This window comes from Kogia breviceps, chromosome 14 (genome assembly GCF_026419965.1).
Source record: "Kogia breviceps isolate mKogBre1 chromosome 14, mKogBre1 haplotype 1, whole genome shotgun sequence".
NCBI lineage: Eukaryota > Metazoa > Chordata > Mammalia > Artiodactyla > Physeteridae > Kogia > Kogia breviceps.
In genome coordinates, this window is record NC_081323.1 from 90,629,842 (window position 1) to 90,646,282 (window position 16,441).

The following is a 16,441-nucleotide window of genomic DNA, read 5'->3' on the forward strand; positions in this document are numbered from 1 at the left end:
TGATCAGCACAGAAGCCAGAGGGAGAATAATGTTTTCTCAACACAAGTAACCTTGTCTTTGTTTGGTTACACAAGTAACCAGTCTTTGTCCAGCACATTCCCACACATTTCTTCAGCAATTCTTAGAAGGTAAATCTGTAGTAAGGTGATCAGATACACTCCCTGGGAAGGTCTAGAAAAATCTCTGCCAGTTACATAATCAAAGGACAGCCATACAGGAGACAACACCGCCAGCAAAGAACGCCTGCACATTCTAAACAGCTAAATCCCGTCAGAAAGTAAAACAGGAAGTCGTTATATACTCTTATTACAGGAGTTTCATTCACTGGTTTATACCCCATCTCGTTCCAGAATATAACCACAATGACTTATAAAAATATAAGATGACAAGTCAGGCAAAGCAAAGCTAAGGGACGAAGGGCAGCTGGGACGCGGGAGGGTCGGCCGCTGGACTCGGCTGCACGTCCTCGTGGCCACACCGGGCCCCCCTGTACAGCCCGCTGGCCCCGGGCACAGCGCGATGCCTCTGCCCAGCACGGCAGCCACATGTGTGCCGGAGAACCTGACATGTGGCTGGGGCAACTGAAAGAGAAGCTAAATGTTACTTAGGTCCGGGATCTCAGTTCCCGGACCAGGGATTGAACCCGGGCCACGGCAGTGGAAGCGCCGAGTCCTAACCACCAGACCGCCAGGGAAGTCCCTAAGTGTTAATTACTTTAAACTCGCACAGCCACATGTAGCAGGCGGCCCGTTCTCCTGGAGACACGCGTGGGATAAAACTGTGCCAGCCGCTCAGGGAAGGATAACAGGCGGTCAGTGCGCTGATCACCAGTGTGTGGCAGCCGCAGAACCAAGCTTCAATCTGCTGGCGTCACCGTCACAATCATACCTGAAGAGGGCTAAGTGGTGGAGGACAGCGTGGGAAGGATGAGCTCCATCTGCACTCAGCTCGTCACATCTCAAATCTCATTTTAAAATAAGGAACAGAACACTCATAATGGTGTTAACTGGATCTCACTGAAATCATCTCAGTTCTACGGCTGAGAAGCCAAAAACAAGCAACTAGTGAGGAATCAACGCAGGACGCCAGGTAGCCTTTGGACATGAGAACCCCAAGCAGGCACCCGGGGGGCCACGCAGAGAAGGTGGAACACGCCTAGTAACTTTGGGATCCAGTGCCTGTCAGCACGTTACAGGGACCAGACCAGGACTGAGAAGATTCACACATTCTGCCCCCAACAGGTGTGAGAACACAGTGGATTAAGCCAGCAACAGCTACAAAGAGGGGCGCACGCTGATGCCGGGACAGCTGAGCAGGAGGGTGGGGACTAAGCCCAGTCAGGAAAGAGCCGGCAAGGGGCACCCACCCCGAGACAAGTCGAGGCAGGCTCCGGCGAAGCCAGGCAGAGCCAGGCTGCTCGAGAGCACGGTGCGGCCACGGGGAGCCCTGAGGGGTCCACAGGCCGACGAGACATGCATGATCAGGGGTGGAGGGTCCCCTCCGGTCGGAGTGCGAACAGTTGGGTGGGTAATGGGCTCTTTGCTGAGAAAACAGGATCAGGGAAAAACATTTGTGGAAACAAGGGGCAATGCCTATTTTAAAGATTTCAATCCAAAATACCTACACTAAATCATTGTGGAACTTAAGAAAATAAACATCAGTTTTGAGGAAAATGGACTGACAAGCTTTTCCTTGAGAACCAAATAAATGAGACACGTATATACAGGCCTACGGTTTCATAAGGAATAGTAGCTACTCAACTATTTCACGATCTTGAGATATTTTAAATCACAAATTTGAGCTTTTCAGTTCAGTGCCAGAAAAATTTCATCGAATTCTGTTCAATCCATTCACCAATTAAAACGCAGGCTAGGGACACCCGTCTGTCCCGCCGCAGCCTGACCTCACTCTTGGGCGTCACCCATGTGCCTCCACCCCCCCCCTCCCCCAACCCCGCCTGCTCCCAGGGTGCACACCCCACCCCCTACCCTGGCCTCAGACGTGGCATCTCCTCTGGGGGCACCTACCGCAGCTCCCCGCCACTGCGGGCCAGGAACCTACACTGCCATGCATGCGGCCACCTCTCACTGCGGGGCCCTGCGATTCTTTGTCCCCGAAAGGAAAACACAACACTCGAGAACTCCAAGGTGGCATCACCTGGGAGCCCGACAGCCCACCAGTGCCAGCCCCCTTGAGACGCTGCCCCCACCACGCTCCTCACCGGGGGCAACACCCCCTCATTGCTGCCATCTGCCCGGTCCACCCGCGCCTGCAGTTTCTGGAGCAACGTTGACAACTCTCCAAGCTTCTTGTCATGGCTGTGACACTGTCCCGACAATGCAGCCACCTGCCTTTCCACTTCACTCATCCGATGCCAGTGGAAAACCTCATCACCAACCTGTAACAGTAAGAGGTTCCAAAGGTGACACAAATGAGAAAAGGTCAACGTGGCAAAGGAGAGCACAGTACAGGATAAGTTGAAACAACGAAACAGAGCGTTACGGGAAAATGTCAGCTACAACACACACACCCCTCCAAAGGAAAAGACATGAAAATGTTCGTCAGTAGTGATTTCCTTTACGTGGCAAACTATGGGTGATTTTTATTTTCTTCTTTATGCTTTCTATATTTTCCAAAGTAATCAAAACTTTCTTTTTTTTTAATGAAAATGAACAATAATGAGGCTGCTTGAAATACAGACACACCTTGCTCTACTGCACTTCGCAGATACTGCATTGTTCACAAATGAAGGTCTGTGGGGACCCTGCGTCCAGTGAGTCTGTCCTCGCATCTCCCCAACAGCATCTGCTCGCTTTGTGTCTCTGTGTCACACTTTGGTAATTCTCAAAATACTTCAAACCCTCCACCGGCAAAAAGATTACAACTCATTAAAGGCTCAGATGATGGTTAGCATTTTTTAGCAATAAAAGTATTTTCAATAAAGGTCTGTACACTTTTGAGTACAGACACTATGTCTATTTTTTTAGACATAATGCTATTGCACACTTAACAGACTATAGTACAGTGTAAAGGTAATTTTATATGCACCAGGAAGCCAAAAACTTCGTGTGATACTGGAGCTGAACACGCAGTACCTCTGAGGTGTGCCTGTATGCATTACTTGAATTGTTTCGGAACATTTAAGGAGCTGTAAGACATGCTTATTTGACGTTTTAAAATATTTTCTAAAACAGAGTGCCCAACTGAACTACCTTGTAGTTTACAAGTAGTACGGAAACTTACGCTGGAGAACACAGACCGGCAACGCCAGGGAAGAGCACATCCTAACTGATTACCTGCAGAGGCTGGTTCGGGTGGGAAGTGTCAGGTGTGAGCATGGTGCTGGGGTCATCCGCCCTCTGTGCTCTGTGGCTGTGCCTCCAGTTTAACACAGGCAGGAGTGAAAGGACATCACCCTGGCCCCATAATGAAATACTTGCACCTTGAAGGAGAGAAAAAGCAACCGTATACACACGGACATACAGTGCTTTGCAAAAGGTGTACTTAAATGTTCAGTTCGTTCACTGATTTACATACATGTGCACGTGTGCATATCAGTCATCTTAGGTAACAAAGTAAAATTCTGCCTACCTAGTAAAAGTAATAGTGGAATGAGCAAGATTAAAAACTTGCAAATATTTCGAAGGCACCTAGGAATAAAAAGAAAAACATTTAACTTGGAAAAGGGAAAAGGCAGGGCTCACCATTCTATATGACCTCTCTAGATAATTTTATACAAAATACCCCGTCCCTAATTTAAAGTGAAGTCACAGGCTGAGAAACGCGGTTAGTTTTATCTACAAGGTAAGTGGTTGCCTGAAGGAAAATCTGGCCACACGGTGCTGTCTCCCAGGCCCACGTGAACAACCCAGCAGGAATGCAACTGCAAACACGCCGGGCTGGGGGCACAGAAGGGCACTCAAGGGCCTTGGTCATCGATGGACCCACTGAGGCAACCTGGTGCCGGGGCAAGCGCACCAGAGGGCCCAGGTCTAGTCCCGAGGACACCCTCCCAGCTGTGTAATCTTGGACACGTCACTTAAACTCTGCACACTCCGGCTTTCTCCAAGGATGACACCTGCCTTTCCTTTCTCACAGGAGTGGTTTGAAAAATTAAGAATATGAAAGCACTTTGCAAACTATAAAATGATTAAATCAAATGATACCATGAAATGAGCACAAGATCAGTTCTTTAAAACACCAAGCTGACATGATATCAGTTTCCTTACCTTGTAAGAAGAAACACATTCAGCCAAGAAACCAAAGTGACAAACTGGTACCATCCAATCCCAAGCCACCAGAATACTTCAGATGCTGCCTTCCCTGAAAGAGAAAACATCAAACACTCTAAGGAAACGTTCTTAGGAAAATCAAAGTCCTAATGGGCCGGTCTTGTGAAGGCCAAGCAGCAGCATGAGGAAATACACTAGAAGCTGCTGTGAAAGCATATTAAGATGAAATTAGGGACGAGGTATGTTAGGACAATGCTTAGTCCTCACAGCAGGACTATCCAAAACGGAAACACAGGAACGGAAGTAAGCCACAAAGCAGTATGTCATACACAAGACAAGATACAAAAGAGTAAACACCAAACCCATGCGTTCTCACGTACAGCAAAACCAAGCAGGTAGACTTACAAGAGCGCCCAATAAACTGGAGAAACAATGAATGCCATGCAGCCAAAAGCACAGTATGTTAGCATTTCTAAGTAATAAAGGATGGAACATGTTACATCAAGGATCAAAGAATGTAAACCGAAAATGCAATGTTTACTTGGTTAGGTGAACAGTTTACTGCAGGTGCTTCACTGCCAACAGCCTAGGAGCGCACGCTAACACGGAAAGCCAAAATAACCACCTGGAGCGGCCACCGCCAACCACAGCACCGATGACACCGTCCTGGACACAAACCCTCCCGCGGCTCCGACCTCGCGCAGCGCCTGCACCGAGAAGTGACCTGTGCCGGAGAAGATGTGGGCGGGAGGGGCACCTTCAAACACCAGCCCCACAGTCCTGACGCGGCAAGAGACACCCACCCTGTGGCACTGTGCCAAAATCCTCTCGCGTCAGACAGTCAAAAAGAGTCTCCTCAAGAAAAACAACCGGCTACTTGAAGTCCAAGCAAGATACTGAAACTAACTTATGAAAACCCTGCTCTGTGTCTGAACGGTTTTCACTCGCTTCTGCCTGTAGACACGTAGGACATAAAATGCAGACGTTTCCCATAAACCTGCGGGGCTGGCTGGCAGCTGCCCTGCACGTGCGCACAGCTGCTGCTGGCAGAATGGGTATTGGAAAGACAGCGCAATCGTTTAAAGCAAGTAAGATGCCACGGACACCAGCAGTTAACATGCTCTGGGTGAGACAAGGGTTACACAAACAGCAAGATGAAAATCTTCCTACAGCCCGGTGAAGAAGTGTTTTGGAATCATAACCGGTAGTCCCACTGGATGACAAGATAAAACACTAACTTTATACCGAACGTCACACATTATATAAAGCAGAACACTGCTCGTGACATCAACTGTGTTCATTTTTAAAGAGTGACCGCTGGAAGTAACACACCCACACCAGCATTTGCGTGTTGACTCCCGAAAACATTAAGCAAGTCCAACATGGCTGACGTGCAAAGAAACATGGCTAAGAGGATTTTTTTAAAAAATCTATTGCTTTATGTTTATTAACAGTTAAGAGACAACAAATTTTGAAATTCAGCTTTAAAAAAAAGCTGCTATAAAGGCACCCTTCGGCAAGACACTGACAGGTACAAATGGATTTCTCCATAGCAGCCCGGCTGCACAGGCTCCGGATGCGGCCCGTTTCCCGGGCACGGGCTGATTGTACCCCATGCAGGATACAGCTTCTTCTAAACCGTTCATTTCACCTCAAATACGTTACTTTCCATACGCCTAATTTATACTAAATACACTTACAAAGAAGCTTTTCAAGAGCAATATTCTCCATATTCTAAGATAGCTATTCTTTTCCTGTTTTTACTGAACACCTGAATTCCAAACACAAAGAAACAACAGACAAGGAGCATTTGTGAACGCACGACAGAAACAAAGCGCGAAAGCGTGAGAGACCACCTGCGCGGGACACGGCGAGCCCCGCGGTCCCTGCCCGCCCTCCTGGCCTCGAGGGCTGCAAGCGGGCGGCGGTGTGGGTTTCCAGCTGCTTCCTCCCCTTACAGTCATCGCCTGTGGGGGGGGACAAGCAGTTAATTGGACAGATGAACACGCAAACCCGTCCATCGCAACGGTGCGCAGCTATGGCGGTTTGCAAAAACTAGGAAACTCAGTTATGAAAAACCAAAATCCCAGCCAGCGCCCCCTGGTGGCTGTAGGCTCCTGGTGTGAAGGGGGCAGCGAGAGCCCTGGCCCCGTCCTAACCAGTGGGGCCCCAGGACGGCTAAAAGGATGGCACAGGTGCAGCCGAGCCATACTTACACAGCGACGCCCCGTTTGCACGGAGGTGGCCGTCCTCGCCGAGGGCCTCTCTCCCATTCATCCTCCCACCGTGACTGGAATGAGCTGCAACACAGGCGAGAGGGGCCTGAGACCGGGGCAGGGGCTCTGCAGAGGGGCTGGGGGTGGGGGGGTGCAGGCCGGGGGCGAGGTAACCACCTCGCCTCACTCAGGAAACGTCACCAAGTCCCGCCAGCCCGGGGCATGCCCCGACCACCACACGGGATGGGCCCACTTCAAACATTTTTGAAACATCATTCTAAATGCCAGTCAGATAAATTTTTTGCTTTAAAAAAGGTCATAAGAATAAAAAGATGAGTGTATTAACTTTTTACTTAATGTTTAAACCCTGATCAACTTCGAGGAAACATCCAGAACTGCACAGAGAGCAGGGAGAGAGATGCACAGCAAGGCCACGAGAGAGAGAGGCTGCAAACGACGCGAGGAGAGGGCGTGAGCGAAGCGCCACACGGGGAAAAGAGTGTTTTCTCCACCTTAAAAGCTCTATTTGGTGGAAAAAGGAGGAAGAAAGTATTTAAATACCTTTTGATTCATGGCTTTTTGACTCACAGCTTTTTGATTCACGATCTTTTGATTCATAACTTTTCAATTTGTAATTTTCTGATTCATAATTGAGCTTCATTAAAGCCACTTGGAAGAGCTGAACTAAGAACGAAGAAAAGGACGCCGAGATGCGCGTGACCAGCGACAAGATGCTATCCCTGCAGCGAGCGGCGCGGCCTAGTGAGAAACCGTGAACACAGTTACTCCTCCCGCAGCACGCGCTCCCTGCTATGTCAGAGCCCGATTACTCACTTTGGGCAAAGTGGAACCCACTTTTCTTTCGGCTGTGCCTCGCGGCTTGCAGGGTCTTAGTTCCCCAACCAGGGACTGAACCTAAGCCCAGCCAGTTGAAAGCGCGGAGTCTTAACCACTGGACAGGCAGGGAATTCCCTGGAACCCACTTTTTAATTTTAATTTTAATTTTTAAAAATTTTTTATTTTTTTGCCATATGCGGGCCTCTCACTGTTGTGGCCTCTCCCGCTGCGGAGCACAGGCTCCGGATGTGCAGGCTCAGTGGCCGTGGCTCACGGGCCCAGCCGCTCCGCAGCATGTGGGATCTTCCCGGACCGGGGCACGAACCCGTGTCCCCTGCATCGGCAGGCGGATTCTCAATCACTGCGCCACCAGAGAAGCCCCCCACTTTTTTAAATGGACACCAGAGACACAAGCTCAGGGCGAGCTGCAAACCAGCCCCATCCTGGAGCGCCAGCACCACATCTCTCCCACAGGCCGTCTTCCATAAAACATCCAATCTGAGGTCACTTCACCCCAATGCTGTTTACACACACGCTATCATCTTTAGAAACTGGCAAACGACTTCTCTTCCCTGACCTCCAGCCCAGCAATCCCACTGTGTTCCCAGCCTCGAGAAGGCCTGTCAGCGAGAAGCAGCCCCTTCAAGGACGTCCGCTACAGCGCGCACAGCAGGGTACACAGAGACACCTGACATGGCCACCTGAGACTCAGTAAACTATGGAGCGTCTTGCCAAAGTTGCCTGGCCATCCTCGGCTCCTTTTCTTCAGCACCTGGAGCATCAGGACAGACAGTGTGACCTCTATAACCTACAATGTGCAGGGTGACAGTCTGCAAATCACAGTGACTAGAAATTTTTATTCTTAAAAACGACTTTCTAGAAACTGAGTTATTTAAAGTGAGGTGGATGAACCCAGAGTCTGTCATACAGAGTAGAGTAAGTCAGAAAGAGAAAAACAAATACCATATCTTAACACATATATGGAATCTAAAAAAAAAAGGTTCTCATGAACAGGAATAAAGACGCAGACGTAGAGAATGGACTTGAGGACACGGGGAGGGGGAAGGGTAAGCTGGGACGAAGTGAGAGAGTGGCATGGACATATATACACTGCCAAACGTAAAATAGACAGCTAGTGGGAAGCAGCCGCATGGCACAGGGAGACCAGCTCGGTGCTCTGTGACCACCTAGAGGGGTGGGATGGGGAGGGTGGGAGGCAGACGCAAGAGGGAGGGGATATGGGGACACGTGTATATGTATACGTATAGCTGAGTCGCTTTGTTATACGGCGGGAACTAACACAATGTTGTCAAGCAGTTATACTCCAATCAAGATGTTAAAAAAAGTTTCTTCACTGAGCGGCAGCTGAAGTCTGAGGCTTGTTCCTGCACAGTGACTCCATGGGACAGCCTGAAGACGGGGCTGCTCGCCGGCGTGCCCCAAAGCACAGATACCCAGCCCTTCCACTCACCCCTGGCTCAGCTCCGAGCTTAGGGTACATGCGTGAGGCTAGCGGGGACTGGAGAGGTCTGAGCTGGAGTGATTCAGAAGAAATAAAGTCAGAGCTTCCCCCAGCACAGACAGCCTGAAGAAAGGAGTAGGCTACCTGTGCACTGGAGCCCTGAACCAAAACACATGTAAACCTGGGGCCAGGAGCCCTCGAGTGTCAGGGCCAACTCTGTGTTACCCCACTCACACTCTTCTTTGTTTTACACCGCAGCGTGAACTTTACATAGAGGTCGGACAAAAACAGAACAATTCATGAAGAGGTAATGCAGGACCTGTCTCACTGACCATCAGCGACACCAATATCCATTTTTCATCCATCAAACCGGCAACATTTTAAAAGAACAAAAATATAAACACTTATTTGGCAAGAGTGTATGGAATGGGGACCCCCATGTGGCCATAGGGGGAGGGCAATCCTGGTCAGTCTTTTGGGAAGTCAATTGGAAGAATCTACTTAAACTGCAATTGTACAAAACCTTCTCTTCTCAGCAGCTGACAGGTACTATTAGAAGCTGCTGGGTGGAACGCCTGTGAATGCATCGCATCGCTACCTGTGGCCTCTTCAGGAGCACGGGCTCCGTCAGAGCTGCTCCCCCTTAAAGCCGGTCAGTAGTATTTCAGCCGCGCAGCTCAGAAGCCGAGCCACAGCCGTGTCACACCGTCCACTTCAGCCCTCGCTGCTGGGCACTCACAGCCGGCCGACCCTCAAGTCAGCCAAGCTGGCCTGTCCCTCTCCCGGAAGCAGCAGACTTTCCGTCCTTACTTCTCTAAAGACTGAGGCTGATTCAATTAGCAACCAAGACAACTGACAAAGTTTCCAAGGAATGACTTTTCGTTCACTCATTCATTCACTCATTCATTCAGACCTATCTTTTCTAAGTTAGTTTACCCCTCCTACTGGGGGACGCAAGCATTGCCTTAGTCAAGGGAAAAAACACCGAAGTGTGTGTTTTCAGATTCCGATTCCCTGGGTCCTTCCGTGCGGTTAGCGCAGGGGCCAGGGAGGCCTGAGGCGCACCGGCCCACGTAGGAGCGCCTTTTGGCAGAGCCGGGTCTCCTGGGTCTCCAGCCCCTACAGGTTTCTCACACAGATGCCAAGCCTCACAGGAGTCCTGAGTCTGTTCATCTGCATGCGTCCTATCAGCACCTTGCTTTGGTGAGCACTGTTTGATGTCCCAGGGAAAACACAGAGAAGGCTTTTAAAGCCTTTCTGATGTGGCCCAGAAAATCACATTTTGTCAACAACGCACTCAAGCTGAACCTCAAAAGGCTTCAGAATCAGAAACTACGTGGCTCCGGCAGGATGAATGATGTTTAATGTACCTGTGCTACTTCTGGCCTGCCTACCCCGAAGATTTGTACACATACACAAATACACCCAAAGAAAACACTGCTTTTAAAAGTGTACAAACAAGAAAGCCTGAATGTCCACCTAGACACTGACTAAACAAATTTCGATACAACCATAAATGCAATATTAGACAGGCATCAAAAAAGAATGAAGTTCATCGCAATTACCATTTAAAATGAAAAAAATTGCAAAACCATGTATTTGAAGTAAAGACAAAAACACACTCCATGTTTCTACAGGAACATGAAAGCAAAATTCAGGTGGTGCTTACACAACACTGTGAAATACCAGTGGTTTGTACACTTTAAGATAGTTGGTTAATTTCATGTCACATGACTTTCACCTCATAAAAAAGGCAGGAGAACCCACAATGAACAGGATTAGCTGCAGCTCCCTCCAGAAGGGAAACCAGACAGGGACTGGGGAGGGACAAGGGGAGACTTAATTCATCTATTAAATAAATAGATAAATCGAAAGGTTTAAAGATTTCATGATGAGAATATAAGAAAAAGAACAAAAAGAAAGGAAATATGGGGTGGGGGTTAACTTGTGATTGTGAAGAGTTACCCATATTTTGAGTAAATATGCTTATGTAACAAATTCATGCGGTATGACCTCAACCACGCAATAAGAGTGAAAAGCCTCTGGGTGTAGGTTACTGGTGATTTTAATTTTCTTCCTTGCACACCTCTGTGTTTCAAAAGTTCTTTGATAAATGTTTTACTCAAATAATTAGAAACAAATTTTTCCCAAAGTAATAAATTAGCATTGGCTCTACAAACCACTGCTATAATCTAAAAGAGCAAGGGGCATGATAGGAATAGAAGCCCAAAGCAAATAACAGTATTGTAACTTGTTTACTCCGCCAAAATACTCAAGACCGATTTAAGCAGGAAGTGGGATGAGTTTCCAGAAGCTGCCACCAAAGCTACCACGGCTGACCTTCCCTCTGAAGACACAGCAACCACACAGCCGGGCTCAGGCCCACCATCCGCCACGCTGTCAGAACAAGTGGCTGCACTGTTGGTGACGCAGATGTAGCTGGGGGAGAGCAGCAAACACTGCCACAGACAGGCGGCGACCCGTGAGCACGACTCCACCAGGTACCGTTTGTGGAACACGCTTTTACCCTGAGAAAGGTGTTATGCTCAACTCAGCAACGGCACACTTCAAAATGCAACCTCACAATCTGGCACACGGCAGGGTCAGGTGCAGAGTCCCGGCCCTGGGAGAGCACTCAGGGGACACAGAGTCTCGGGGAGGGCGCCCTGCAGGCGACATGCCTGGGGCCAGGTCCCAGCTCCGTCACTTACGAGCAAGTGTCTGAAGCTGGCTGAACCTCAGTTTACCGGTCTGTACAATGAGGGTGATAACCGTCCAGCGGGGCTGCTGTGAGGGTCAGTGAGGTCGTGGGTACAGAGTGCGGAAGCAGAGTGAGTGCTCAGCGATGCTGGTCTCCACGGCACCCACACGGTCCAGAGACTGTTACAGAGGAAACGCTCGTATTGATCCTGCCACCCCCTTCCCCTCACTGTGTTCCCCACACTGCTCTGTTAACGCTAAGAAGGTCAGTAACACCACAGCAGCCCAAACCAGAAGGTCCAGCCACAAGGATGAGATGCCGAAACAGAAATAACTGTCAGTCCAGGTACCATCCTTCATTATGTCAAAATCACCACTTGAGAAGCATGCGCTGGGCACCCTCGTGCGCAGAGCACAGCCAGGAACGCGGGCAAGCGGACAGACAGCCCTGCCCTCCTGCACGGTCCTGTCCAGGCCCTGTCCCCCTGCCCGAGCATGTCTTCTGGCTCTGCCAAGCAGTCCAGGGCTCAGATTAAACAGACGAGGTACCAAGGGCTTGGAAACAAGGCGACACATGTTTCAAGTCGAGGGCTCCCAGCCTCCCTATGTGTTCCCTTATGGCGAACAGTGATCACAGCAGCCGCAGAGCCCCGAGCCTGGAGGGGCACTTCGGTCATACGGTGGCCCCCGGAAGGGCCTCTGTAGCTGTGCTCCCCCCAGGGGCCCAGCAGCAAGGCCGACTCAGCCTGGCCCAGCTGTTGATCAGAGCCGGGAACATGGCCAGGCCCGGGCCCTCTGTGGTCGAGCAGGCGCACCGGGGTCCCCAGGGCCTCCTCAGTCGGTCAGCGGGGCCAAGGTTGCCCCGCGAGACCTTCCACCATGCCTGCCGCCCTCCCAAACAAGGCTGGTGTGCCATGTGTCCCCCAGAACCCGCACACTCCCGGTGAGCTGTCCCTGCGGTCATGGACTCTCACCCACAACAGAGACCAGAGCGGACACGCCTCTGCCTCAAGCATCACTGCCTCCCACCCTGACTCCCCGGACGCCTGGAGTCTGCGCTCCCAGGAAAAGAAGGAGCGCCTGCAGGTGAGCGCACAGACCACAGGTCCAGTTCAGGATGAGGTTTCTCCTGCTTACTCAAAGTTCAAATTTATGGAATTCCAAACCCTCCCAGGTACAAAAAGACCAACCACATTAAATGTAAGTTGAGAGAGGAGGAACAGAGAGAATTTTGGGTGCATCTCTTAAACTTTTAAAGGATAACTCTGAGTTCGAGTCTACAGTAGAAACAGTGCAGACACTGAGGCCGATAAGACAAGGTTGATGAAAAGAAAAGGCCGTATCTAATATTTGGATGCGAACTCTTTTTCTACCTTTTAAAAGAGCAAGACTTACGTTTTTGACTCCTATCCCTCGAGTAAATCCTTGAGGCCAGGCCACGGGCAGTGGAGTACGCGGTGAGTGAGCCTTTGCGCTCGGAAAGGAGGGTGCAGTCGCTGCAGGTGTAGCCGTTGCTCCCCGCTGCTTCTACGGCCCCCACGGCCACATCGCCGTTTCCCTGAATGGCAGCTTTATTCCCACCTGAAGTTTGCAAAAACGAGATGGAACCCGCTTACTACAATCTGCAAACACCTAACTAAAACCTCCATCTTGAAAAATGTGGAGAAGAAAAGGACGAAATTACCTTTAAGCTCTCCGTCATCATCAAGACCTAAAAAACACACACATATTTTTGCTGTTAAGCTCAAATTATCAAAACAGAACAAAATACACAAACTCGAAAGTAAAGGTTACAATGGTTAATAAGTCAGCATCATGGCACTGGTCAGGATCGACTTCCTACAATGCCTAGAATTAACAGAAACTTCTCCAGGTATATAGAGATGCTCGCTTTCAATTCCAGGTGAAAGCACATCTCTGGAGAAAATACCTTGCCACACATTCTGTTCACAAGCACTCACACTGTCTACACACACATACACCCAATGCTGCGCACAGAAGAACAGGCAGGAACCTCAGCACCAGCACACTTGCCTCCTCTGCTGCACGGGAGCTACTTCGCTAGTGAGCAAAACAGAATACGAACTCCAGGGCTTCCCAAATCAGCACATAAGATTTCTGGAACTAATCTAATCTTTGAATCTTCTCGGAAGGGCCAACTGGAACATCAAGTGGACACAAGCAGCTTTGCGGCCCCTCGAAGGCATGGCCCCCGTGGCCATCGAGTCCTCCACAGGGAGGACTGGGGTCACGCTGCTGCCTTAGTCAATCCAGGTCACAAGCCACACCATTTCCTAGTGTCAATTTGTCTATACTAGATGCTTTCCAATGAGACAGAAATTGCTGTCTGAAACTTGAAATCATGCTGGTGAGTTTACCAATGACTTTCCTTAAACATCCCACAGAAGTCATGCATTTAGACACACAAGGGTTAATCAGACTGCCCTGACCACTCCACTCCATCTTCCACATCACGACACTCAACCGGCAGCTGGAAGCAGTTTCCCCGCGTTTCCGATCTCAGTCCAGAGGAAGGCCTCCAAACTTCCTGGGGCTCCTTCCCCCCAGTAAGGGGAAAAGGGACAACCCGGCCACGACGCCCCTTCTTCCCAGAAGAACCGGAGAAGTCACTGGAGATGACTCACCCCAGAAGTGGTCCACTTTAGTCTGCTCGCGGATCAGAGACTCGTCCAGCACAGGAGGCCGCAGACAAGCCGCAGCCCGCGTGGCACTGGAGCCGCTCTGGCTGACAGCCAAGGACAGGACCTTCCTCGAGGTGTGGTTGATGCTAAATGCCGGCTTGTGTGCACTGCTACGCTGTTTTGCTAGTCTAAGAAGGAAGGAGAACGGAACAAGTCTACAGACTTTTTCTGGTAAATACAAACGATGACATTTTACCAACACAAAATCTCTGCCTGAGAATGAATATACTACTGTTAAGGCAACGTGTTCTTATGCCCTTTCTGCTGTAACGAGACATCTGTTAATCTAAAAAAGGAACTGTTAAGCTGGGCTCAAGAACTCCTCCTAAAATTGTACACACAACGTAGTTCTCAGATTATCTGGGGCCTCATGACCCAAAAGTGGTTCAAACTCAAAATAACCTAAGAATAAAAATGACCTATATTTTGAAATTACATGATTTATAGACTTAGTGTCTCCCCCACCCCCACCATTTAAAACAAGTAACTGCATCCACAGGCACATTCCACACTGTTTCTCAGTCACTAGTAAAGGCAGAACTGCATCAAGTACAGCGAGGAGAGGCTGTCACCAAAATCCTTCCCGTACTGGCTCTACCACAAGGATGGAGACAAAGTGCCTGAAGACACCCCCCCGCCACTGAGGGAGCGAGAAGTGAGGAAAAGGCCGGGAGCAGAGACAGGAAGGCCCCCACGAGCAGGGAAACCTGGTCCCAGCGTCGCCCGGGGACAGAGAACGAGCCCGTTTCAGCCGTGGTTCCCAGAGCAATACGTGCATGAACACCCCAAACGAGGATATCCAAGAACCTCACTGCACATGAACCCCAGGTGGCTGCGGGGCATGCAGTGTGTGTGTGAACCGCAGATGGGGAGGTGACGCCACACACACCAGCGCCCAGCCTTGCTGTCAGGCCAGTGTCCCGTCACCTCTCAACAGCCACCATCCCACTCCCAAGAGTGGACCACTCAGGCAGGAAACTCGTCACTCTCACGTGAGTGATGTTAAAGGAAAGCTGTTACTTTTATTCTTTATCTCGAAATGGCACAAAGATCCTGCACACTTTTGCTCCTTCTTGGGCACAAATAAGTGATGGGCACGTGGTGAGTTCAGAAGTCAAGTGAATAGGACAATCATAAATACAGGCAAACACCTAAACTTCACACGTGTTATCTGTCAGTTCACAGATTGTATACACAGACGTAAAGCACTAACAATACACACACCTGCAGGGCCACATGATGATGGGCAGGGCTCCTCCCGTAACTGCTGTGGGGCCCGCTACGCAGATGAGCTGGGAACGCTTGCCCAGAAGGGAGGGGTGTCCGCGGCCCTCTTTACACCAGCGCCAAACAACCCGCACACCCCGGCCCTGGCTTCAGCCTCATTCACAGTAAAGCTACGACCACGTGTGCAGTTTTGTGTGCACACACACCCGTAAATTCGAGAGAGTGAAGTTTTACAGACCGAAACCTCGTGTGTTTGGTTTTAACTGTTTTCGCTCACCTGGCAGCTCCGTCTCCAGCGGGGCCACCCTCAGCGGCACAGGCCGTGGTGACCAGGCGCAAACTGCGGCGGGACATCCTTGGAGAATCAAACACAGGACCCAACTTGTGCTCAGTCTCGAAATCCAGAGCATCAGAAGAGTAACTCGAGCTAGAAGGAGAGAAACCCATCATGGATCAACACCACTCACCACACCGCTTTTAAAGCAAATAAGCAGAACGTGCAACCTAGTGTGAATGTTTAAAAACAGCACACGCCACGACTAAGAGTCTGCACACTGCAACAAAGATCCCGCATGCTGCAACTAAGACCCGGCACAGCCAAAATAAATAAAATAGTTTTTTAAAAAACAAAAAAACCAGCCATCACTATGTTAAGCCTTTCCGAGAGAGCAAAAGCAAGCTGGCACCCAACGCGCTCAACAACTGACGCCCCTACATCTGCTCTGATCACAGCACGTGTGAGGTGAGTCCCCCAGCTGCCTGGTGCTCAAGGTTACACCCGGCCCGGGAAGCTCGGGAGGACGTGTGAAATTCACGAGACTCCCCACCTACAGGGAATGAGGTCAACATTGTTAGAAAATCGTAACTATTTACTAGTAGACACTGCCTGATAAAGCAGTTAACGAGACAGTGACCACTACGGGACATTTAATCCGAGATCCCAGTAGGTCACTGAATGAATCAACGTAAGGAGAAAAGGAAAATCCAGTGACTGAGCCACCAACACACTTCGCATTTAATTTGTCAGAAACCCAGAGACAAACTAGTACACAGAAAGGCCACTC

General features: G+C 49.8%; 1 protein-coding gene across 24 annotated transcripts in view; it reads right to left on the reverse strand.

The window, feature by feature from the left end:
* SUN1 (Sad1 and UNC84 domain containing 1) overlaps positions 1–16,441 on the reverse strand; it is a 53,308-nt gene that overhangs the window by 15,851 nt on the left and 21,016 nt on the right. For 3 of the 24 annotated variants that reach the window (XM_059038518.2, XM_067012872.1, XM_067012860.1), the window contains 12 exons: positions 15,655–15,804; positions 14,094–14,278; positions 13,133–13,159; positions 12,844–13,029; positions 7,011–7,208; positions 6,450–6,533; positions 6,090–6,200; positions 4,859–4,957; positions 4,231–4,324; positions 3,593–3,651; positions 3,298–3,443; positions 2,223–2,399 (listed from right to left, as the gene is read on the reverse strand). In XM_059038518.2, coding sequence (XP_058894501.1) covers positions 2,223–2,399; positions 3,298–3,443; positions 3,593–3,651; positions 4,231–4,324; positions 4,859–4,957; positions 6,090–6,200; positions 6,450–6,533; positions 7,011–7,208; positions 12,844–13,029; positions 13,133–13,159; positions 14,094–14,278; positions 15,655–15,804 — 1,516 coding nt within the window. Of the gene's footprint in view, positions 1–2,222; positions 2,400–3,297; positions 3,444–3,592; positions 3,652–4,230; positions 4,325–4,858; positions 4,958–6,089; positions 6,201–6,449; positions 6,534–7,010; positions 7,209–12,843; positions 13,030–13,132; positions 13,160–14,093; positions 14,279–15,654; positions 15,805–16,441 lie in introns of those variants that run through there. The other 21 variants (XM_067012866.1, XM_067012875.1, XM_067012861.1 and 18 more) reach the window with 10 other exon arrangements.